Source organism: Diplotaxodon limnothrissa, linkage group LG11 (genome assembly GCF_057381915.1).
Source record: "Diplotaxodon limnothrissa isolate DT_005_m linkage group LG11, D_limnothrissa_male_GT1.1, whole genome shotgun sequence".
NCBI classification, from domain to species: domain Eukaryota; kingdom Metazoa; phylum Chordata; class Actinopteri; order Cichliformes; family Cichlidae; genus Diplotaxodon; species Diplotaxodon limnothrissa.
The window spans coordinates 28,183,041-28,203,704 of NC_140606.1; the positions used below are offsets into that span (position 1 = coordinate 28,183,041).

At 43.6% G+C, this 20,664-nt stretch overlaps 1 protein-coding gene across 1 annotated transcript; it reads right to left on the reverse strand.

Moving 5' to 3' along the window:
- Positions 1–5,121: 5,121 nt before the first annotated feature.
- efna1b (ephrin-A1b) lies at positions 5,122–15,363 on the reverse strand. Its single transcript, XM_085365628.1, has 4 exons — positions 15,111–15,363; positions 6,643–6,938; positions 6,363–6,551; positions 5,122–6,220 (listed from the first exon to the last, which is right to left on the reverse strand). Exons 1-4 carry the CDS (start codon positions 15,206–15,208, stop codon positions 6,099–6,101), a joined length of 705 nt encoding a protein of 234 aa, XP_085221754.1. The 5' UTR covers positions 15,209–15,363; the 3' UTR covers positions 5,122–6,098.
- Positions 15,364–20,664: the final 5,301 nt, after the last annotated feature.

The window sequence follows — 20,664 nt, forward strand, 5'->3', positions numbered from 1 at the left end:
ACAAACTCTTAAACTGCCTGAGATGAAAGGTAAATATAACGACGCGGATGCTCTCACTGTATTTCCGTATTTGCAATCAGTGCCCTCCTGGTTCCTGTCCTCTGATTGGCTATAGGCTCAAAGGGCTGGTCCAATAGGGTGCTGAAACGATAAGGAACGTAGCGCTGGACGTAATTACGTTGCAAGAATTTTACGAGTGACTGCCAGAGGGACACGGATGTGGGAAAGCTCATGGCACTCGTACAGTTTATTCAAAGCTTTTCAGCAGTCAGCGAGCATGAAAACATTCAGTATTTCCCGACCCGGAAGGCTCCGATTTTACACACGCATTTAACTTTATATGTCTTCTGTGGGGGCAGCACGGTGGTTAGCACTGTTGCCGCACAGCAAGAAGGTCCTGAGTTCAATTCCACCATCAGGCCGGGGTCTTTCTGTGTGGAGTTTGCATGTTCTCCCCGTGTTTGCGTGGGTTCTCTCCGGGTACTCCGGCTTCCTCCCACCGTCCAAAGACATGCAGCTTGTGGGGATAGGTTAATTGGATAATCCAAATTGTCACTAGGTGTGAATGTGCGAATGAATGTGAGTGCGAATGATTGTCTGTCCCTGTGTGTTAGCCCTGCGACAGACTGGCGACCTGTCCAGGGTGTACCCCGCCTCTCGCCCTATGACAGCTGGGATAGGCTCCAGCGCCCCCCGCGACCCTGAAAAGGACAAGCGGAAGCGAATGGATGGGATGGATGTCTTCTGTGGGTCTGTAATTGGCTTTGGATGAATGCATGTATGCATGTAGACACGGCCAAGACCTGCGGAAGTTCAAAGTGAGCATCAGAATGGGAGGGGCGGATGATTTAAGTGTGATGTTCAAGTTTTTGAACATAAAACTTTTGTAGGTGACTTGTCTGATCTGCTAGAATTTGACCACACAACCATCAGTAGGGTTTACGGAGAAGCTGATAGGAGAGCAGAAAAGCAGGTCTAAATCTCTAAATACACAAACGTCAAACTTTCAAGCGTATAAGCTTCAGCAGCAGAAGTCTACACCAGGTGCCACACCTAAGAACAGACAACAGAGAGTACAGTTCACATGGGTTCACCAAAATTGGGCAACAGACGATTGGAAAATGTTGTCTGCTCTGATGAGTTTTGATTTCTGCTGCAATTTCCAGAGGATAGGGTCAGAATCTGGCGTCAACAGCTTGCAAGCATGGATCCTGCCAGCCTTATATCATTGGTTCATGCTGCTGCTGCTGGTGTAATGGTGTGGAGACATTTCTTTGCCAGAACACCCTTACTAACATCTGAGCTTTGTTTAAGCACCGCAGCTACGTGAGTATTATTGCTGAGCATCTCCATCCCTTCATGACTACAGTGAACCCATCTTCTGATGGCTGCTTCCAGCATGTTGACCCGCAAAGTCACAAAGTAAAAACAAAGATCAAGTAAAATAAGCACAAAAAAAGAAATAAATAAAAAGTCTTTAAAATGTGAAAATTGTCTCGACAGCTGATAATTGTGGTTTATTAAAGTCTTAAATTTGATAAGTGGGGGTTTTTCTTGTGCAATATCAATACCCGTCATTTGATCTGTAATAAGATGTCCAAGATATTTGAGCCTATTACAGACACTAAGATTATTATCAGACAGTATTAAACTCAAGATTAGGAAATCTTAGATGTTTGTCCTCTTTGGGTCTGGAAACCATGACAAGACTCTTTAAAAAGCTGTATTAGATGTCAGGTTTCACACCATAAACAGAACATTATAACTGGAACAGTACAAATCGTGCACCCACTTTTACAAGCTTTCAACATCCCAGAAAAATCATCAAGCATTCGTACAGTAGTTATTAAAGGGACGCTGAAGATACGGGTTCTCCAAATGAAAAGATCACACTGGGAGCAATTTGATGTTTTCATTTTTTGTTATATCTCACCTTGTGGAAGTATAACACTAGGCTGATGCACAGAATAGGAAAATAAGGCAAGCTTTTCCACTGCTTCACATAATGCATCAGTCTTTCTTTCCAGTTTCTCCTTTCTGTGAATCACACATTTGTTTTTCACCCTGTATTCCAGTAGCACAGTCAAAAAAGAAAACCCAACTATTAGCCTATGATAAGAAGAAGGAGGAGAAAAAAAGCGTCTCATCATTACATCATTGTTCCAATCCCATATCACATGCTTGTAGCTTGATATCACACAGAACAGTCAGTGTGTGGATCCAGGCAAATATGCTGGATTTTATACTTTCAAAATGAGATGATTTCACTGTTTAAACTGAAAAATTAATTATGCACTCCACTGGGGTGCACCAGTGTTATTTGATTAATTTTATCTCATATGCATCATTTTTCAACTAGTCAGCGTGCTGGGTGTCATTTCATGGGTATTACATCCAAGAATTAAGATTCATATTTAAAAGTTGTGCATTAAAACTTTCACTTATTGTTCGTCTCTCGGGGTAAATTTAATACGAATCATCTAAAGTTTGCTCATTAACTTTTCTTTGACCCTTCTTGCCCAACCACCCCGCCTCGCCCACTCCCCCATCGTCACCTGACTGCTCCCTCCTGTGTACAGCTGTCAGAGCCGAGCTGCTTTGTCACTCTAGACATTTCAAAACTTGACCTTTCTCAGCAGTCTCTGGTGTATAATTTTCACCCTTCTTCTTTAGTCTTTAGCTTTTAGTTTTAGCTTTGCATCTGTTTGACATTTAGTCTTTTCACACATTTTTCTTCACTTGAAGGTCATTGCTATATTGATTTAGAAGAATTTTCTTTTTCTGATTTATGGTTGATCTTTTTGTTATTAAATTGCAATCCCTTTTCTTTTTGTGACAGTGTTTTTTATCGGAGCTGTTCAGACTCCTTCGAGTGTTGTGCCAGTGAAGCTGTTTACGTGTCTGCCTTTATTAAGTGAAAGTTAATGACCTTTTGTATTAGATAAAGCATAAAATAAGAGCTAAAGTTTTGGACAAGAAAGATGGTAAAATACACTCACTGGTCACTTTGGTAAAAAATTGCCTCTTTTCTATTCAGAGCTGCAAAATTCTTCATGGCATAGATTCAACAAGATCCTGGAAATTTGCTCCACTTTGGCATGATAGCATCCCACAATGCTCCATATTTGTTGGCAACACATCCATGATGTGAATGCCCTGTTCCACCACATCCCAGAGGTCGTTTATTGGCTTAACTGTGGAGGCCATTTGAATGCAGTGAGCTCACTGTCATGGTCAAGAAACCAGTGTTAGATCATTTCAGCTTTCTAACATGGTGCATTGTTCTGCTGGAAGCAGCCATCAGAAGATGGGCACACTGTGGTCCCAAAGGAATGGATGTGATCAGCAGTGATACTCTGGAAAGCTCTAGGGAGCCCAAAATATGCCAAGAAATACCCCTCACATCATTACACCTCCACCAGCACCCTGAATCAGTGATACGAGGTGGGATTAATCCATGCTTTCGTCTTGTTTATGCCACATTCTGACTCTACTACCCAAATGTTGTAGCAGAAATTGAGACACATCGGCCCCGGCAATATTTTTCCAGTCTTTTGTCATCCTATTCTGGTGAGAATGTGCAAAGTTTAGCCTCAGTTTCCTGTTCTTAGCTGACAGGAGTGGCACCCTGTGCGGTCTTCTGCTGCTGTAGCCCATCTGCTTCAAGACTTGATGTGTTGTGCAATTAGAGATGCTCTTCTGCATATTGGGTGTAACAAGTGATTATTTGTGTTACTGTTGCCTTCCTGTCTGTCCATTCTTCTCTGACCTCTTGTGCTGCTGTTCAATGGGTTTTTGTTTTTTTTTTAATTTTTGGACCTTTGTCTGTGAACCTTATGTGGGAAAATCCCAGTAGATCAGCAGTTTGTGAAATACTCAGACCTGATGCTCAGTTTGAACTTTAGCATGTCACCTTGCCTAAATGTGTTAATGAGTAGTTGTACATGTAAATGTAATTAAGTGCCCAAATGATTTATATTTCAAAAACTTCTTGTCATATGTAGTAAATCACAATTTTAAACTTCAAGTATTGTATTTTAGTAGAATTTTCATTGACTTTACTGCGATACTCAGATTTACTGCACTGGAATAAAACCTTAAAATGATGTTTCTACAGTTTTATGCCATGTTTGTAAAAGCTTGTCCTCGAACTAATCTGAAAGCTCACTTTTGGTTTATGGTATTTGCACAGCTAAAGGAAAATTTTTTGTATTATAAAGCATACATTTACTTTTTCACATAATGCCTGACATAATGTTGAACCGAGACATCAAAGCGGTGGAGACTACCATATTTAATCCATCCCATCAGGCACAGTTGAATGATGTCCTGCTTTATCCTACTGTACACATTTGTGGGTGCAGCATTGCACAAGATACCTGAGACTCTGTGATCATCTGCATTGAATTTAAGCTATGACGTTATCACGGAAAAGCAAACAGCTCAGTTCTAATGTTCTGATTTTGAGTGTGTATGTTGTGCGGTTTTACAAGGAACGGTGAGTTTTGACAGTTTTCTCCTCATTCCAACATACAGCTGTGTGGACGGATGTTCAGCTTTTCCTCAAAAGGCGATGTTCAGAGAAGAAAAAGAAAGGGCAAAAACAGGGCAAAAAAAGAGTGAAAGAGTATGAGCAAGGAGGTGAGAGTGACACTTTCACACCCAGCTGTCAGTTCGCTTGTGGGCCTCCCTCTCTCTGGGTTCTTGGGTGTTTTTTTTGTCCCCCTCTTAGTCCATGTTTGGTTTTGAGTCTGAAATCTAAGCCCGGGTATGTTGTATCAGAGGAGATGAAAGCAGGAGAGGGCAGAGACGAGAGGCTGGGAAAGACATGGGGGTGGAAATGTGGAGACGGACAGAGGATAGATGGCTCTGCCAAAATATTGTGTCATCCATCCAAATCTCGATGATCTCAGTGGGTTATCAAGATCCAAAATAAGTTATGATAAAAAACAGACAGATCTTTTTCTTCTTTTTGGATTACATCACATTTTTATTTCACTAAAGATTTTTCACATCTTAAAACAGTTTCATATAGTTTTCTGTATGTACAAATGTACATATAAACATTTACAAAATGACACAAGCAAAAAAAAAAAAAGACAAAAAAAATGTATTCTGGGAGATACCTTCAGTTTGAGGTTTCAGGAAGTGCGAGTGGGGCAACATCTGCAAACATCAGCCAGTGTACCATGATACAGTCGAAACAATAGAAATGAGTGAATAAGTGCTGAAGATGCTGAGTTTGTCTTTGTTTTGTTCAGTGGCTCTCAACATTGGTTCACAACATCACATGAAACCGTGTAATTGACAGATGAGGACTTAACAAAAACATAAATATCACTGCATCTTTTTTTTTTAGTATATGCATATCTTTAGGTTCTTGGAATACATTTTTAATCGTGGTTACATGAAAAGATTTCATCAGCATGAGCACCAATAGACATCACTAAAAGCCAGAAATCGGGGCGAGAACCACTGCTGCACCGTTAGAGCATCTGTTTTCTCAGGTTGCGTTACCACTGATAACATGTCAGATAACTTTAGAAATGTGGAGCATTATAACGAGGAGTTGAGTGCAACACAACATGGCAAATATCCTACATTATCCTACATATTGTGGCAGCTGCCGACAACAATACACAATATCAATAGTTTCTCTACATGTAGAGGAAGAAAAAGAGAGTTCACTAATGAAACGCACAGCTGTACCAGTGCTATGAAAATGTGTTGACACGTGACAGTGAGGATAATGTAATCTTGCTGCCGTCGATTTATAACAAAGCATTTGGATCGTTCTGTTTGCGACTTCGTTCATAATGAAAAAACAAAAATGTTCAGCTTAAATGGTCATAAGTGAGAATTTCAATCCTCAAAATAAAGTAAAAAAAAAAAAAAAGTCTCTGAGGTCCTCTTTTTTATTTTGGAGCGATCCACGCTCCACATTCACACACACAAAAACCACATCAAGCGCACGCTGAACAACACACACTGTCCATGCTCGTATAAAAAAAGTCTGTATAAAAAGAATCTCTGATCGTTCACGTCCCGGTGACCAGCATCGGGTTAGTAATGTCTCTGTTGTGGAGCTTTCACTGCCTTTAGTGTAGCATCAGGGCTAATAAGACTGGGATCAGGGCAAAAAGAAGTGAACGAGAGATCAGCTGTGCTGCAGAGTTGCCGACACTCCTCTGGACATTTGGCTCCATCGCAGCAGGGTCATCTGAGAGAAGAGATGGGAAGGACCGTTAGGACAGGATTTCATCACTCAGGGATGGTAAACACACCCAGCTGAGCTGGTCTTAGTCACAGCACCGCTGTGATTATTTTCTATGTCTGGAATCTATTTTTTAAAGAATGCTCACCTGCTGGGAGACGGTTAGAGGGGTTGTGAACTCCTCCTGTAGCAAGGAAATTCACTTTTTCTCCTTCCAAGATTTTTTCTGTTTCACGTGCTTTGGATTTGTCATAGTGATTCTTTCCAGAGCCTTTATGTCCAACTACATCCACTCTCAGCCGCAGACAGTCTTTCCCATGGTGATGCATTGGCTTTGCTGACAAAGTGAGACAGAGGGAAAAGTTTAACACAAGGAATCTTCCTCTAACCACAGAAGACTGAGCAGAAATATCATTAAAGATACTTACAGATATAATAATAGCTCTCTCCCTGACGGAACTCCTTTCCCAGGGTGAAGGGGGTGAAGCGTTGAAACTTCTCCGAGAATTTTTCGGGAGCATGAGGAGCGAAGGGCCGCGAGCACTCCCAGCGGAGCTGATCGAAGGAGTGAGGCTTGCACACCTCGTAGTCCTCTCTCTCCACCATGTACAGCACGTAACGCTCAGCTGCATGCGACGGCACCTCGTCGTGGGTGTAGTGAGGGCAGATGATGTCCAGATAGTCATTGATGCGCACTTCCACCGTATACTCATTCCACTGAAAGCTACAGGGGAGACAGAAAGAGACACGAGGTTACTGACAAATGTCCTCACCCAGTTTTCCAAAATGAGTAACAGAGGCGGATCTCATCTGTTGTTTTCGACACACACCCAGCAGAGCAGATAATACGCTGGATGTGTTCTGGATATTGATGAGGACTAGTTAAACACAGACACGTGCGGCAACTGAAAAGAGTCTTAGAGACATGAATAACACAAATAAACAGACAGGTAAAGCTGGGTGATGCCGTGTGAGGATGTGTTTTTCTGTGTGCTTGTGCAAACCTGTCTGAGCAACAGAATTAGAAAGAGGCTGATCAGGCTGGACTTGTTCAATTTGTTTTGGGGCGAGAAAACACACCCAGAATCGTACACAGCCCATCCCACCATCCCACACACTCGCACACCTTCTCTTTCTCTCTCTTCCCTTTGGGTGAGATGCACTTGCTTGAAACTAAATTACACATGACAGCTCAGCTCCAACAATCTTTTGGGGAGTTTTTTCTTCCCACTTTCTCTTTCGGTCCACTTTCCTCTCGGTACAGCTCACTGAGTCTTTCTGTCAAGTGTTTTTAAGCTCTTCTCTGGTTTCTGTCTCATTAATTTCTTCACCTGAATGTTTGTCCATCTGTGGCGGAGCTCCTGCCGTGACTTTTCTGGCTAATTTGCCGCCTCTATCTCTATCTTCTTTTTCTCTGATTTCCTCAAAGACACAGAGAGACTAGGTGGGGAGCCAGACTATCTCACTCTTTTTCTTTCCCTTTTCATCTTTACCCCTTCATTTAGTTTTGTGGCTTCTTTTAAGCCTCCCCGGCTCCTTTTTGTGCTCACTTCCTATGCTTGTTTCGCCCCGGGAGTCCTAATGAAGTATGGAGAGGCGGTAGAAAAATAAGTATATTTCCTGTAAAGTCTCACTGCACATTAAGTGGTGACGATGTTCAGCGAGGATATAGGGAAAAAAAAAAAAAAAAAAAGCTTCACTGTAGTAAAACTCTTACTATTTGTTAAAAAATAAGCTACTAATCCATTAGGACCAGATTTATCGGCGCAAAGGGGAAAGAGATTTTAATGAACTCCAACCTTTCAGTTTCATCATGCGTGCGAAGTGCAGCTGGCCTGTGCACAAATCTCGCCATCAACCAGGAGGTGAAGAAAGACTGATATTTGCACATTACTTCCATGACATCCTCAGGGATAAAAGCTCTAATCCGCAAATTCAATCTGTGCTTATGAGCAACTGCTTGTGGACGCTTGCGTCTCACATGTTGCGCGGAGTGAGAGTGACAAGAAAACAACCCCTGTTTATGTGCGTGTCCTGTCATCAAAGCGAGACGCGGTGCCTCTGAGACCCTCCCCCTTCTTCCCCTCCCGTTGTTGTGGCTCCCGTCAGGACACCCCTGACCAAGTCACAGACACCCTGGCTCCAAAATGAGGGCCTCTAACCCCTTCTTCCTGCCTCTGTGTGTGCGTAACTGTTTGTGTGCATTGTGTGCGTGTGTGTATGGGTTAGTGCTGACCTACCTGTCAAAACACGCTTTGTTAGCTGAGCACAGCTCTATACTTGTTTTCCAGGGCTAATAAGCTGATCACTACCCTGAGCTTTCTCTCTGAAAAGGCCCTTTGTAAGTGTGTACACTTCTGTGCAGGTGTGTACGCCTTTGTTTGTGTGTTTATCTGCGACTGTGTGTGTGTCTTGGGTCTACAAGGGCAAGTGCTTTACTGAAATGAAAAGACACATCTGTAGCAGCCTAATTAGCCAAATAAGCCGTGCCTCTCATGTTGCTCCTCTCTACTGTTTTCTTCAGTCAAACCAGTAATAACAGGGTTGGGTAAAACAAGACATTTGGAGGTCTCTAGTGGTTCCCTCTGAAGTAACGAGTAGTTTTAAATTGTATAGGATACACCTTTTTCCCCACAGTGTGTCCTTGTTAGCGGTCTGGCCGACCTCCATGTGAAAACGGGCCAAACAAAAGCCAACAAAACAGATAGATTTTGTTGCTAATTTCATTCACGGCTCATGCTTTTAAGAAAACTCTCCTTTTATTCTTCTCTTCACCTCCTCACTTCCCCTCCTCCTCGCCACCATTGGTCTGGCTAATTAAAAGCTGTTAGGGGTCTGGGGCCAATGTGTTCTCCTGAAAAGGAGGGGAGGAGGAATGAATGGGATGTAATTATACCCTTTCCCTCCCCAAAGACAGAATGCCTGAAGGCTACACGGCCCCTTCAACCCCTTCTACCTTAACCCCTATGGAGCTTTCACTACCCTGGCTGCTGTTTACGTGTCTAATGTGTGTCCCAGTGGCTGATTTTGGTGGTTTAATAAAACCTTCTCACACTTCTGTATTATTTTAATTTCAATTAATGCTTTTTTTTTTTTCTTTAAATCTCCACCTATTCGTGCCCACTGAATTCGCTCCGTCTTCAACTCCACCACCCTCTTTACGTCTTCATTCATCAAAGCTCTGCACTCTAGCATCTCCCCGCGTCTACACTAGCCTCTGACTGGCAGTTCTCGGGAGAGTGAGAGTCGCGTTAATGTGATAACTATGTCCTCTATGAGACGGAGAGCCAGGTGTGTGAGCTGTCGCAAACCTACTTTCCACATTGCATCTTCTTCTTCCCGCCTATTGCTTTGTGTGTCTGTGTTTTCAAGGGAGAGGGATTCTCTGAAGACCCCTTATCCAGGGCGTCTCATGCCCCGGGCTTATGAGCACATCTGTTTATCAAGGTCTGTTGGAGCTTCTTGTGCGTGTGTGTGTTTGTGTGTGTGTGCGTTTTCCTGCATGAGACTGAGGTATGGGTAAACAGCAAAGGTTGAAGGTGGCTCTAGTCTTCCTTTTCTGCAGGTCATTCCTCAATACAAAGTTACTCTGATTGCGGTGCATGTGTCGTGAAGGTACAAAACAGAATAGTTATTACTGCTCCTTACTGCAGGTGACTTTTGCAACACTTCTAGTCACTAAAGCTTTGAAGTTTTGCAATTGTCTTTGCTCTGCTGTTGGCTCCCCCCCCCCCCCCCCCCCTTCCTGTCTCCCTTCTACAGCCCTTCCCACCATTTGTCCCCCTGAGCTCGCTCTGGGCTCGCTCAAACTACTGACACAAGGAGTCTGTCTTTCACTGTCCGTCTGGGGAAAGTCGCAAACTGGCAGCCAGGTCAAAAGGTTACAGTTCAGGGTCGCCACTTCTCACCCGCACTAGCATCCGAGTCAGCACCGAAGATATATGTTTCACACACACAAAAACAGAGTCACGAAGAGAGTCTGCACGTCTGAAACATCAAACACACGCACCACTCCCCCCTCTTCTTCCATTTGCTCCTCAGGTAATCAGTAGTAAGTGTACACACACACACAGGAATGTCACAGCAGAGGGGGGGTGGGGGCTGCAGTTCGGATAGTTTACAGTGTTCTCACAAGGCGCGCTCATCAAATTTCCAGCCCCACTCTTACACACTTTTACTTTGAGGTGTACACTTAATATCCGATTAATTTGCTGTGGTATGACAGATTCACACCTCCTTTCACACGGGCGTGAGGAGCTGTCAGTGGTTCTAATGGGTTTAGCTGCTCACTAGTGGGCAGCTCCATTAGAGCCAATCTAATATAAAATGAAAAGTCTTCCTATATTACTGCAGCTTCCTGTGTAATCTACTCCCTTCTTTCTATATCTCATTGTATTACAATAAAAACAAAAACCACGGGGGATTTCTTTCCCCACTATGTGCAAATACAACCTGATGTCGATAAAATGATTACATTTTAAGCAGTTTCAAGAAATGTGTGTTCATATATGAAGCAATCCTTTTGCAGGATGAGAGCCTTTAAAACTGTCAACAATGGCCTTTCTCACTTATTCACTTCTAAACTTCTTCCCTCCCTTCATCCATCACTGTCCGGCCTCTCCTCCCTCCGTCTGCCTCTCTTTTATTCTTGCAAATTTAGCCCCCACCCCCACCCTCCATCTTCTATTTGTCCTGTCTCTTAATGCTGACATAATATACCAGAGCTCTTCATCCAGGCTAATTTCTCAACACAAATCCCTTTCACCCTTCTCTCACCCTGCGCCCAGGCCTCTTTCCCGCCTCCTTTTTCTCTTTTCACCGGTCCCCTCCTTTTTGGTAGCCTCCTATTCTGTCTGTGATGAATAGAAAGAGGCCAAATGGTATCATGCTTGGTTTAATATGCTGGAGGTCATGTAGAGTTAATCTGTTGGCCCGTTTAGCTGAGGGAGAGAGGGCACAAGTTCACTAACTTCTAAGAATTTACATCAAATATTTAACTTTTTTTAATTAAAAAAAAAATGAAATAAGTTTTAACTGATGCAAAATAAACCATCTGCAAGAACATGAGCTGAAGTATATCTGCTGGTGAGTCAGCCTTAGGGGGGGCGCTAGTGAGCTTCAAGTGGGCAGCACTGGTCACGGTATGTCTGAAATTCTATGAATGAGCAGTGTACACATACGCGTGCTTGCCCATGCTTAGGACGATAACACCGGGCGAAAACAGGCCTCTCTAATGTTAGCAGAACGGGAGCTGATAGGTGCTTCGTTCTCCTCTGATGGAAAACTACTGGGGCAAAAACAGAGGAAGGTCTGTGAGGATGAGGGGGGACTGGTAGAGAAAGGGGAGGGGGGAAGGAAATCTGGACTACAGATAAGGAGCAGAGAGGAAGAGCAGAGAGTAAAACAGATGAGTCTGCAGACGTGATGCAAAAAAAAAGCCCGAAAACAAACCTAAGAAACAATATATACTGTTGTTGTAAACTATGGTAACTAAATCACCCCAGGTGCTTCGGTGCTATCATGTGTGAAGATATGCGAGAACATTTATAAGCACATTAGGTAAGAGGACAGTTATATCAGCAGGGAATAGGCACAAAGCCTCCTGATAACGATGGGGCTTTTAAGTAATTTACATACATTCTAACAATTACCCACTAATCCACACACACACACACACACACACACACACACACACACACACACACACACACACACACACACACACACACACACACACAAAAACAGAGAAGCGTTACATCACAGGATCCCAGGGGCATATACATAGAATGAATATTCCAGGATGATGGTTTTGTGTCGGGTGTTCTGGGTCAGATGGTCAGATTACAAGCTGTCTGTACCCGATGTTAGTGTGTGTGCGTATGTGTGTGTTCCCATTCTGGTGAGATTACAGCCCAACAACCAGACACGACAGAGAGCGAAAGAGAGGGAGAAGGGTGATGAGAGGAGGGGGGCGAAGTGTGTAATAGTTGGGATTTAAAAGGAGGTGGGAGTACATTGACCCCGTTCACCTAAAACTGCAGGCAACGTGTACATGTACAGGCAGGCCTGGCTGCATCAATAACAGTGAAGGCAGGCTGAGCCAGACACAGGCTGAGATAAACAGAATATAACATTACACCAAACTCCTGATAAAGATATTTGCACAGATAGCAGAGGCATGGGACACAAACCCATGCCACTGGAGATGGATGAAGGCAGCCAAACAACTCAGATATGAAAGATTAAAAGGATGCAGCGGAGTAGTGTGTCGCTATCGTCCATATTTGGATTTAAAAATGAGGCGATCTCGAATGTGCTTGAATCAGTAAGTAGAGAGAAAAGGAGGGCTTGAGGCTAGCGGCCAGTCTGGGAGAAGACCCAACTGTTAAAAGAGAGGAGTAGGAGTGGAAAGATGGAGAAGAGGAACAGACAGGTACAAGGCAGAGAAACACACAGACACACACTCATGCACAGCTGACAGAGTTGAGTATAGTAACAGCGGGGTGGAATGCTGGCTGTGGCTAATATTAACAGCGAAGTCGTCCCCCTTATGCCCCCCAGTGTGTGGAAGTGCGAGTCACACATTTATCACGTCTCGGTGAGGCTGCTTACGGTAACCGGTCACTCCCTGTTTTGCTCTGACGCCGAGACACGTGAACTCCGAAGACCCAGAAACAATCCGTGAACTGTCAGTTCACAACAAAAACATAATTGCTTCCTGTTAAAAGCCAGGAAGTTAAATCTCTCCCTCTTTCTCTCTCTCTCACACACACACACACACACACACACACACACACACACACACACACACACACACACACACACACACACACACACACACACACACACACTCTAATAAAGCTGACACAGGTAGAGACAAGTAGCGTAAAAACAAGACCAGACCAGACTGTGAAAAACATGCCTCGCCACCTGTCGTGTAAGAAAACGATACACAAACAAAAACACTGGATCAAGTCCCTAAAAAGACTTGAAGTGAAGGATTAAGCAATAATCATTAAGTCACGCTTACACATGAGTACACATACAGATTGTATTAAGAGGCAAACACGCACACCTAAGGTGTTACCGGTTTCTTCATATCTCTATATGAGTGGGCAGGCTACTGCCATCTGGTCACTGTCCTCCACCTAAGACAGATCACTGCTGCTCACAATCCTACCAAGAATCAATTAGCATCAATTATCCACGGCCCACTTCCACCAAAGGTCGCTGATGGGTCTACTTAATCCTCTGAACAGGTGACTGATAGATCACTGGGGACAGTAGTAGGCAGGTGGGCTTTTAGTCGGGCAGGAAATCACAGGACTGCGAGACGATGGAAGAGCGAAGAGAAGAAGGAGGAGGAGTGAGAGTGAATTGGGGGATGGTGATGTAGAGCCGAGGGGATGATGGACTGAGGGGCTAATAGAAATCAGACTGTAAAATATGAGAAAAATAAAAATAAGTGGAATGGGGGTTTAGTTCCACTCCCTGTGAAAATGTGTTTTAGAGACAGACAATAAGCAAGCGAAAGGATTAGTGTTATATTGTGATTTTTCTTCTAGTTATGCAACTCCCTTTCTGGAGCAAAAATAGTGCAGAGTTGGATTAAAAACAGCAGACATAAGATCTGACTTTGTATTAGACCACCCTAATCTCTCTTGCTCTCTCTCTCTCTCTGCCTCCTTTCCCCCTCCAGCCTTTCTTATTTGAAGTAAGCCTCCGAGATCCAGTTTCTGTCCTTTATGTTGAACTGACTGGAAGACTCTGGTTACAAGTTTCCTTCTGTGAAGTTACCTTTACCTCCTGTCCCACCTGAACATGACTCCCTCCCTGGTTTGTAGTGACTCAGGTGTATAACTCAGGTGGGTCAAACCTGGTCTGTTGACTCACACACGGACTAACTTATGACACTAACAGTCCTCGTGACGACAGGACTTTTCCATTAGACTTCTTATCCAATTATCGGGACAATTGTTTTCCATGCTGCAGGGCTCTTTTTAGCCCCGCGTCTATTAACAATGTTAAAGGGCAATTAGAAATGTAAGCTAATCTGACTAAAAAGCCATAATGGCTTTTGCCCTTGTTTCTTCTCTGTGGTGGATTTTAATCGACCTATCTCGGCAGCAGAACCTCGCAGAGCGTCCTTCTGTTTCAGCTCGGTTTTAAAATAATACCGTCTTTCAAACGTCGGGATCACCCGCTCCACGCTAAAAGCTCAATAAATCGCGCTGCGATATGTCAGGCCCGATCGATCCCGCTGAGTGGTCGGATACCATTACATTTCTGACCTCAAAACAAACTAATCAGCAATATGCGCCCCTCTCTGTGTGACTCACCATCTCTCCTCTCCAATGAAAAACCTCTTTAAATTGCCTGATGCCGTATCTTTGTAAATATATTAGGGAATTAACTCGTTTTTATTGCTTAATAGAGTCATCTTTCCATGACACGCACAGTGCACACAGGTGCAAACCCTGCAGACAGCACTGGCCAAGTTCATACTCGTCGGTCTATTTTTTACTATTAGAGTATGTCTGTGTCTATGCGTTGCGGTTAAATATAGTGACGAATCTGTCCAGGCACTTGCTCACAGTCTTCTGCTTTTACATCCATCTGCTGCTGGGTGCTGTAGCACTCTAAAGCCACGGCTATAAAGTCACAGAGATCTTTAATTGACATATGAAGAAAGCATGGCAAGTCCGCGGATGCGAGTATGTAGGATAAGACTTTACATGTGTCAAACTTAAGAAAGTAGGATGTTACCGTCATTCCCCTCTGGACAAACTGGGAAACACCAGACAGTATGATTGACCCAGTACACCACTCACTTGGCTTCCCATGCTGCACTGAACATCCCCTATAACACTACACCAAAGCACAGATCAGCACTTACTTTGCGTTCGAGCTGTTCCAGTAGACGCTGTGTCTTTCCGCGGAGGCAAACCAAGAACCGATGGTCAGCACCAAACACAGCAGACACACCACATCCATAGCTTCTCTTCTCCGAAAGGAACAATGAACACCTTTAAAGCGGTAACTGACGTTTAAAGGACTTCACTTATGGAAGATGTTAATGCGCGCACGGAAACCAACTGAGGATTTTACGCGCTGTGTAGTAAGTAGTGCAAAGTAACGCTTCTCACCACACGCTGTTGTAGGTCTTGACTGTATCACAGAAGCGCAACTCTATTTTGTATTGCAGAAGCTCCGCCCCGTCGTGGTGTCACCAGTGAAGTCCCCGCCCCACTGGAGACGCGCTCTCCAGCTGCTCACGAAAACAACAGCCCGGCCCTACTCGTAGTAAACTGATAACTTTATAGAAACGAAAGTAAATATAAAAATTGTTTTTGCTTTGTTTAAGAAAATATGGTAGAAAACGCTACAGTACGGTGTTTCAAGTGTTGGCAGATCATAATTACCTCTACCTTATCATATAAGCAATACTATCTTAGCACTCGTTTTAATTTGTTTTAAGTATTTTGTTTTCAAAAAAACCATGGATTTGGATTAACGCGCGATCATGCTTAAACTAGACGTTTGTCCGGTATATGAAACAGTAATCGGAGAAATAACTAGTAACCAGCTCTACAGAAACTTTAGTGGGAAAAGCAGACAAAATTTCCTTCTTACAAGTAGTTGTAGAAATAATCATTTAAAGTACTACTAGATCACAAGTACTATAATTTTTTATTTCCTATAACTAAAAATTAATCCAAGACTTAAAGGAGATTCATACAGATTTCAGCAACTGTTGTTTTGTTTTTTTAAGTTGTTGTTCTTTTGTAACACTGCTATGTGTCACTCTTAGGCAGTGTTGCTTCTCTTTGTGACGTCTGTAGTTGCTGGTTTGTTATTATGCACTGTAAACCAGCTTGTTCACTGAGCTGTAAGCATACAGATGCACATAGGTTGCTTCAACACAAAAGAACTAAATATTGTGTATTAAACATCATTTTGGATCTGATTGTTTTACTACTTGTCCTTTGATCGCTTGAGAATGTTCTGCAGAAAGATGCACGGGGTCTTTAAGGGTATTGCTGTCTAGGCATGTTTTGTCAGATAGTAAAGAATTACTACAATCTTATCAGTAAGTCTAATCTTGTGGTGTCTGCTTATAGCTGTGGTCCTAGACAGGTAACTTTAGAAAACAAACTCACAGATGGAATGGATAAAGTCCAGATCGTGGGGTGTCGACGGGATTGTGGCCTCAGCAGGAGAGGGCTTCCCTCGAGCAGGCATGGAGCGCAGCCTGGGTTAGCTGCTTCAGAGGCCCAAGACTTCAGGGAAAAGGCAGGAGGCAGTGCGTGTGTGTGTGTGTGTGTGTGTGTGTGTGCGCGCGTGTGTGCGTGTGTGTGTGTTTTATATGCCTGACTGTCCCTAGGCTTAGCTGGGCAGGCATACACACGTCCTGGATCACAAACACAGACACACACTGTATATCCTGCAGGCGGTGGGGGTTAATCATAGCTCAGGGTGCTTTTCCATAATGCCTCCCCCCAAAATAAGGGTAAAGTAAAGTAAGACGATGAAGAATTGAAAAAGAAAACTGGGACAAGAGGTCAGTTTGAACAAAAATCAACCCTTTTGGTAATTTGTTCTAATGCAAACCCAGACATTTCCACAGTCTTTTGTGTATATTTTTCTTCTGTGGGATGATAAATATGTCTATGATCTTTTCAGACTACCAACAACAGGACTCTCCAGTTCTCTCTCATACACAGCACCAGGAGTGACTGTTGAACTGTTTGTCACTGCCAGCACACTTCCGGCACTCATGCTCGGGGTCTCCCGATGATCTGTTCATCTAACACACAACCAAGCTTGCAATAAAACAGAAACCCACATTCAGAATTTCACAACCCCCACATGCACCTCCTTTGTGCTGCTGCAGCCAACAGTCAGACGGCTGGGATCTCCCATCATGCACGTGCATCATATATACATGTGTACAAGCACACACAAAGATGTAAGCATTCTCTGCGGCCGGTTTGACAGCGTTGTTGCCGGTAGAAACAATACATGATTCTCAGAGTGAGACTTAATCCTCCCATAGTGCACCCGCACGCACGCACACACAGACACACACATACACACACATACAGAAAGGGAATACCGGGGATCCTGTGAATGACAGAAAGGCAGAGAATAAGAAGATGTCTGAAAAGGAGAGAAAAAAGCAGCTCACTGAAAAAGTGTTTCAGAAGATGGAAAATTTGACAGTTCTAAAAGTGGATTAAAGGAAATTGGGGAAGACCTGACAGCCATACAAGCCTTTCAGGGAGCATAAACCATCTTGTTTATATTCCAAGGACTTATCTCCAGGCCTCAAAGTATCTGTCACATGTTGTTCAGCACGCTGTGGAAATCCTACAATTGCATAACCTGTTTAATTAAGACAGGAAGCTAGTGGCGCTACCTGTACCTGGCAATGCCTGTTTTTTCAGTTTCGCTCTCTTTCAACCACATCAAAAATGTGATCATCATTTTTACGGAAGATAAACACACAGCAGAGTGCTGTGTAAAGGAACAAATCTATAAAACCAAAACATATGGTGTCAGAGCTACAAGAGAAGTTTCGGTCCAGACAGAATAAATGTTTTGATTGGAGGAGTGAAGAATATGTGGGAGGCAGCTATGTTTTAAAAAAGGAAAAAAAAATCTGATTTCTATCAGTCTATTAAATTTTCAGTCTTGCTTCTTTCTTTTACTCCTTCCTCTCTGCTCTCATCCTGTCAGCCCCCAGGTGGGGATCAGAGCTGGCCAGGGATCTGTGTTTAAAGATTTGAAGAGGTTTCTTTAGAGACACACACACACACAAATGTGAAGGAGTGTTTAACAGGGAGGCAAGGATAAATTGGAATGAGGTGGAGTGAAACTTTGAAAGAACAACAAAGAGGTGTTACAGTTTAAAAGAGGCATGGAAACACTGGGCGTGAGCCGCACTGGAGTGCAACAAAAACCAAAACGGGGATGGTGGAGACCAATCTTAGCAGCTGTTGTTTAATAGAGTATCAACACATCTGTCCAAACACAATGGCACAGGTTTTTATTGTGGAGTTTAAAGATGTGTAGAAGTTCTCTGATCCCTGGTTTTATCTCTCTCGTTGGTGCATTAGCAGAAGCGAGATGTTATCCTTTTGATCACATGTCCGTCGTCTTTTTTGTCCCGATGTTATCACACCATCGCTCGTCTGCCCTCGAGCCTCTGCTGCTAGTGTACCATTAATGTTGCTTAACCTTCCTCACAAAAAAGAGCCTTAGCTAGCAATGGAAAAAAGGTCACATGGAAGATTAACATTATGCTATAATAAAGGGGTATAAAGGGGCTTAAAGGAGCTAAATCTGTGTAATTTGTGTATTGACTCTAGTTGATCACAGATTGTATTTCAAAGAGCTGCCTTTTGTTCCCCCAACCTCTATCATTACCGTTAGCTTAGGCTTGTTAACACTTGCCATTGTTTCATCTACACATGGACAGCTCGTCACCCTGCTGCCCTCTGTCCCTTTATCCCCGGCCTCCTGCGGACCCTTGGCCCTCTGGCTCATAGCGGCACACTTCGACAAGCTGCTCCTTCTCTGGCACCACAAAGGCACGTCTCCTGGTGCTCATTCAAACCCATTCATCTGCATACAGGTGGTCCTCTATTCACCCACTGAGAAGCACGCTTCTGCTTTGCAGATCTCCATGTGTCTAGATTTAGCCCCGGAGCAGGGAGGGGGGGATACTAATTCTTGTGGTATCACACACCGAGACATTAGCAGCAGAAACAACTCGGATTTGCAACACGTTTCTGCTCGGACCACTCTGGAAAACAGCCATGGATGCTGAGCTGTTTCAAACGTGCTGCACATAAGCTGACAGGGTATCAAAACAAGCCATGGACACACACACACTGAAACAATGTTACATGTGTGTTTCTGTGTGTCAGTAGGGGGTAAATGAGCCTCCTCCCTCCCTCCTGGACTAACACTGTCTCACTATTCAGACCACAGGAATCATTAACTTGCCCAGTCAACAGGCACACTTCCCTCGTTCGCTCTCTCACTGCCTCTCTGTCCTCCTTTCTGTCTCCCAGGGACTCTCACACACATGCCCACGCACACACAAACACAGCAGCACACAAAAGCACAAATAAGCCCCAGTGAAATATTTAACCACGCTACTCAGCTCACATTGCCTCTGCCATCATTTGTTATACTGTATCTCCTTGTCTGTCTCGCTGCCTGTTCTCTCGGCTCATCTGTTGTCTCTGCTGTCTTTCCTTCCTTTCCTTTCTTCTGTTCATCTGTTCAGTTATTTCCACGGAGCCCTCATCAGCCCCTGGCCAGAACGTACCGAGTGCAACTCTGCTTGATACTTTGCCTTTCTCTTGTCTTTCACACTGTGTGGCTTTTAAACATCGCCCTTTTCCCTTCCCATCTTTTATGCACTTTTCTCCCTTTTTCACAGTTCTTTCTCCCCGCCTGTCTTGATGTTGTCCAGTTTTCTTCATGCTCGTTGCCTCCTTGAATAATTTTCTTTTCCTATCTCATTGTGTGTGTGTGTGTGTGGTTTTTTTTTTTCAATTTCAACTACCTTAAGCTGTGCATTGGTTTGGAGCAAATCTATTATCCTCATTCATACTCCCACCCTCTGTCCTCTTTATCTCTCTGTGTCTCTTTCTGTCTGTTTCTGTCTCTTTTCCTCTCTCCTCTCCTCACTTGCTTCTGGCCCCAGCCCTGTATTCATTAACATAGTGTTAATGATCCCAGATGGACTGACATGTACTCTATGGTGGCGAAGTGTGAATGGCTTCTTCCAGGGTGTATGTGGGTGGTTGTGTGCCGGTGTGTGTATGTTTGTGTGGGCACGTACGGCTGTTGGGTACACATGTGCATAATTGTGTGTACATACGTGCATGCCTGTGTCTACGTACATGTGTGCATGTGTGGGCACTTGTGTGGGCACATGTGCTCGTATCAGGATTTTTTTCTTCTGGCGGTAGATTGCTCTGTTGTTGATGATAAGCATCTTTCATGCCCTGCTTTTAGAAAGAAAACAATGAAGCTGATCACACCACAGCCAAGCGCGTTCACAGGGAATTTATTCTGCATTTCAGTATCAAGTGAGTGCAAACGGTTGGGGATAGTAACAGTTCTGGACTTCACCGAGGTATTAAAGTCCTTTTTTTTTTTACATTTTTGGGACAAACTTGAAAAGGCCTCGAAAAAAACAGTCTGAATGCTAAATTGCTTTGATGGATGTCAGTGGCACTGCATAAAAGTCACACATTTAAGTTTCACATTTGTGGAAACAAAACTAGACTTTACCAGTGCTTCTACAAAGCTACACATCCAGCAGCTTATTGTTTCTTAGATTTCCCCTTTAGCTTGTCTGCAAATTCTTCATGAGATTTCAAAAACCCATGTTCAACAGATTTTTGTGATTTTGTATACAGTCCCATTCA

Bases quoted from the DNA above. Each gene is read 5' to 3' on its own strand.
- efna1b (XM_085365628.1), bottom strand. From the start codon at position 15,208: ATGGATGTGGTGTGTCTGCTGTGTTTGGTGCTGACCATCGGTTCTTGG. The intron at 6,939-15,110 runs GTAAGTGCTGAT...TCTCCCCTGTAG, and splicing joins TGGAACAGCTCGAACGCAAA to CTTTCAGTGGAATGAGTATA. The intron at 6,552-6,642 runs GTAAGTATCTTT...TCACTTTGTCAG, and splicing joins AGAGAGCTATTATTATATCT to CAAAGCCAATGCATCACCAT.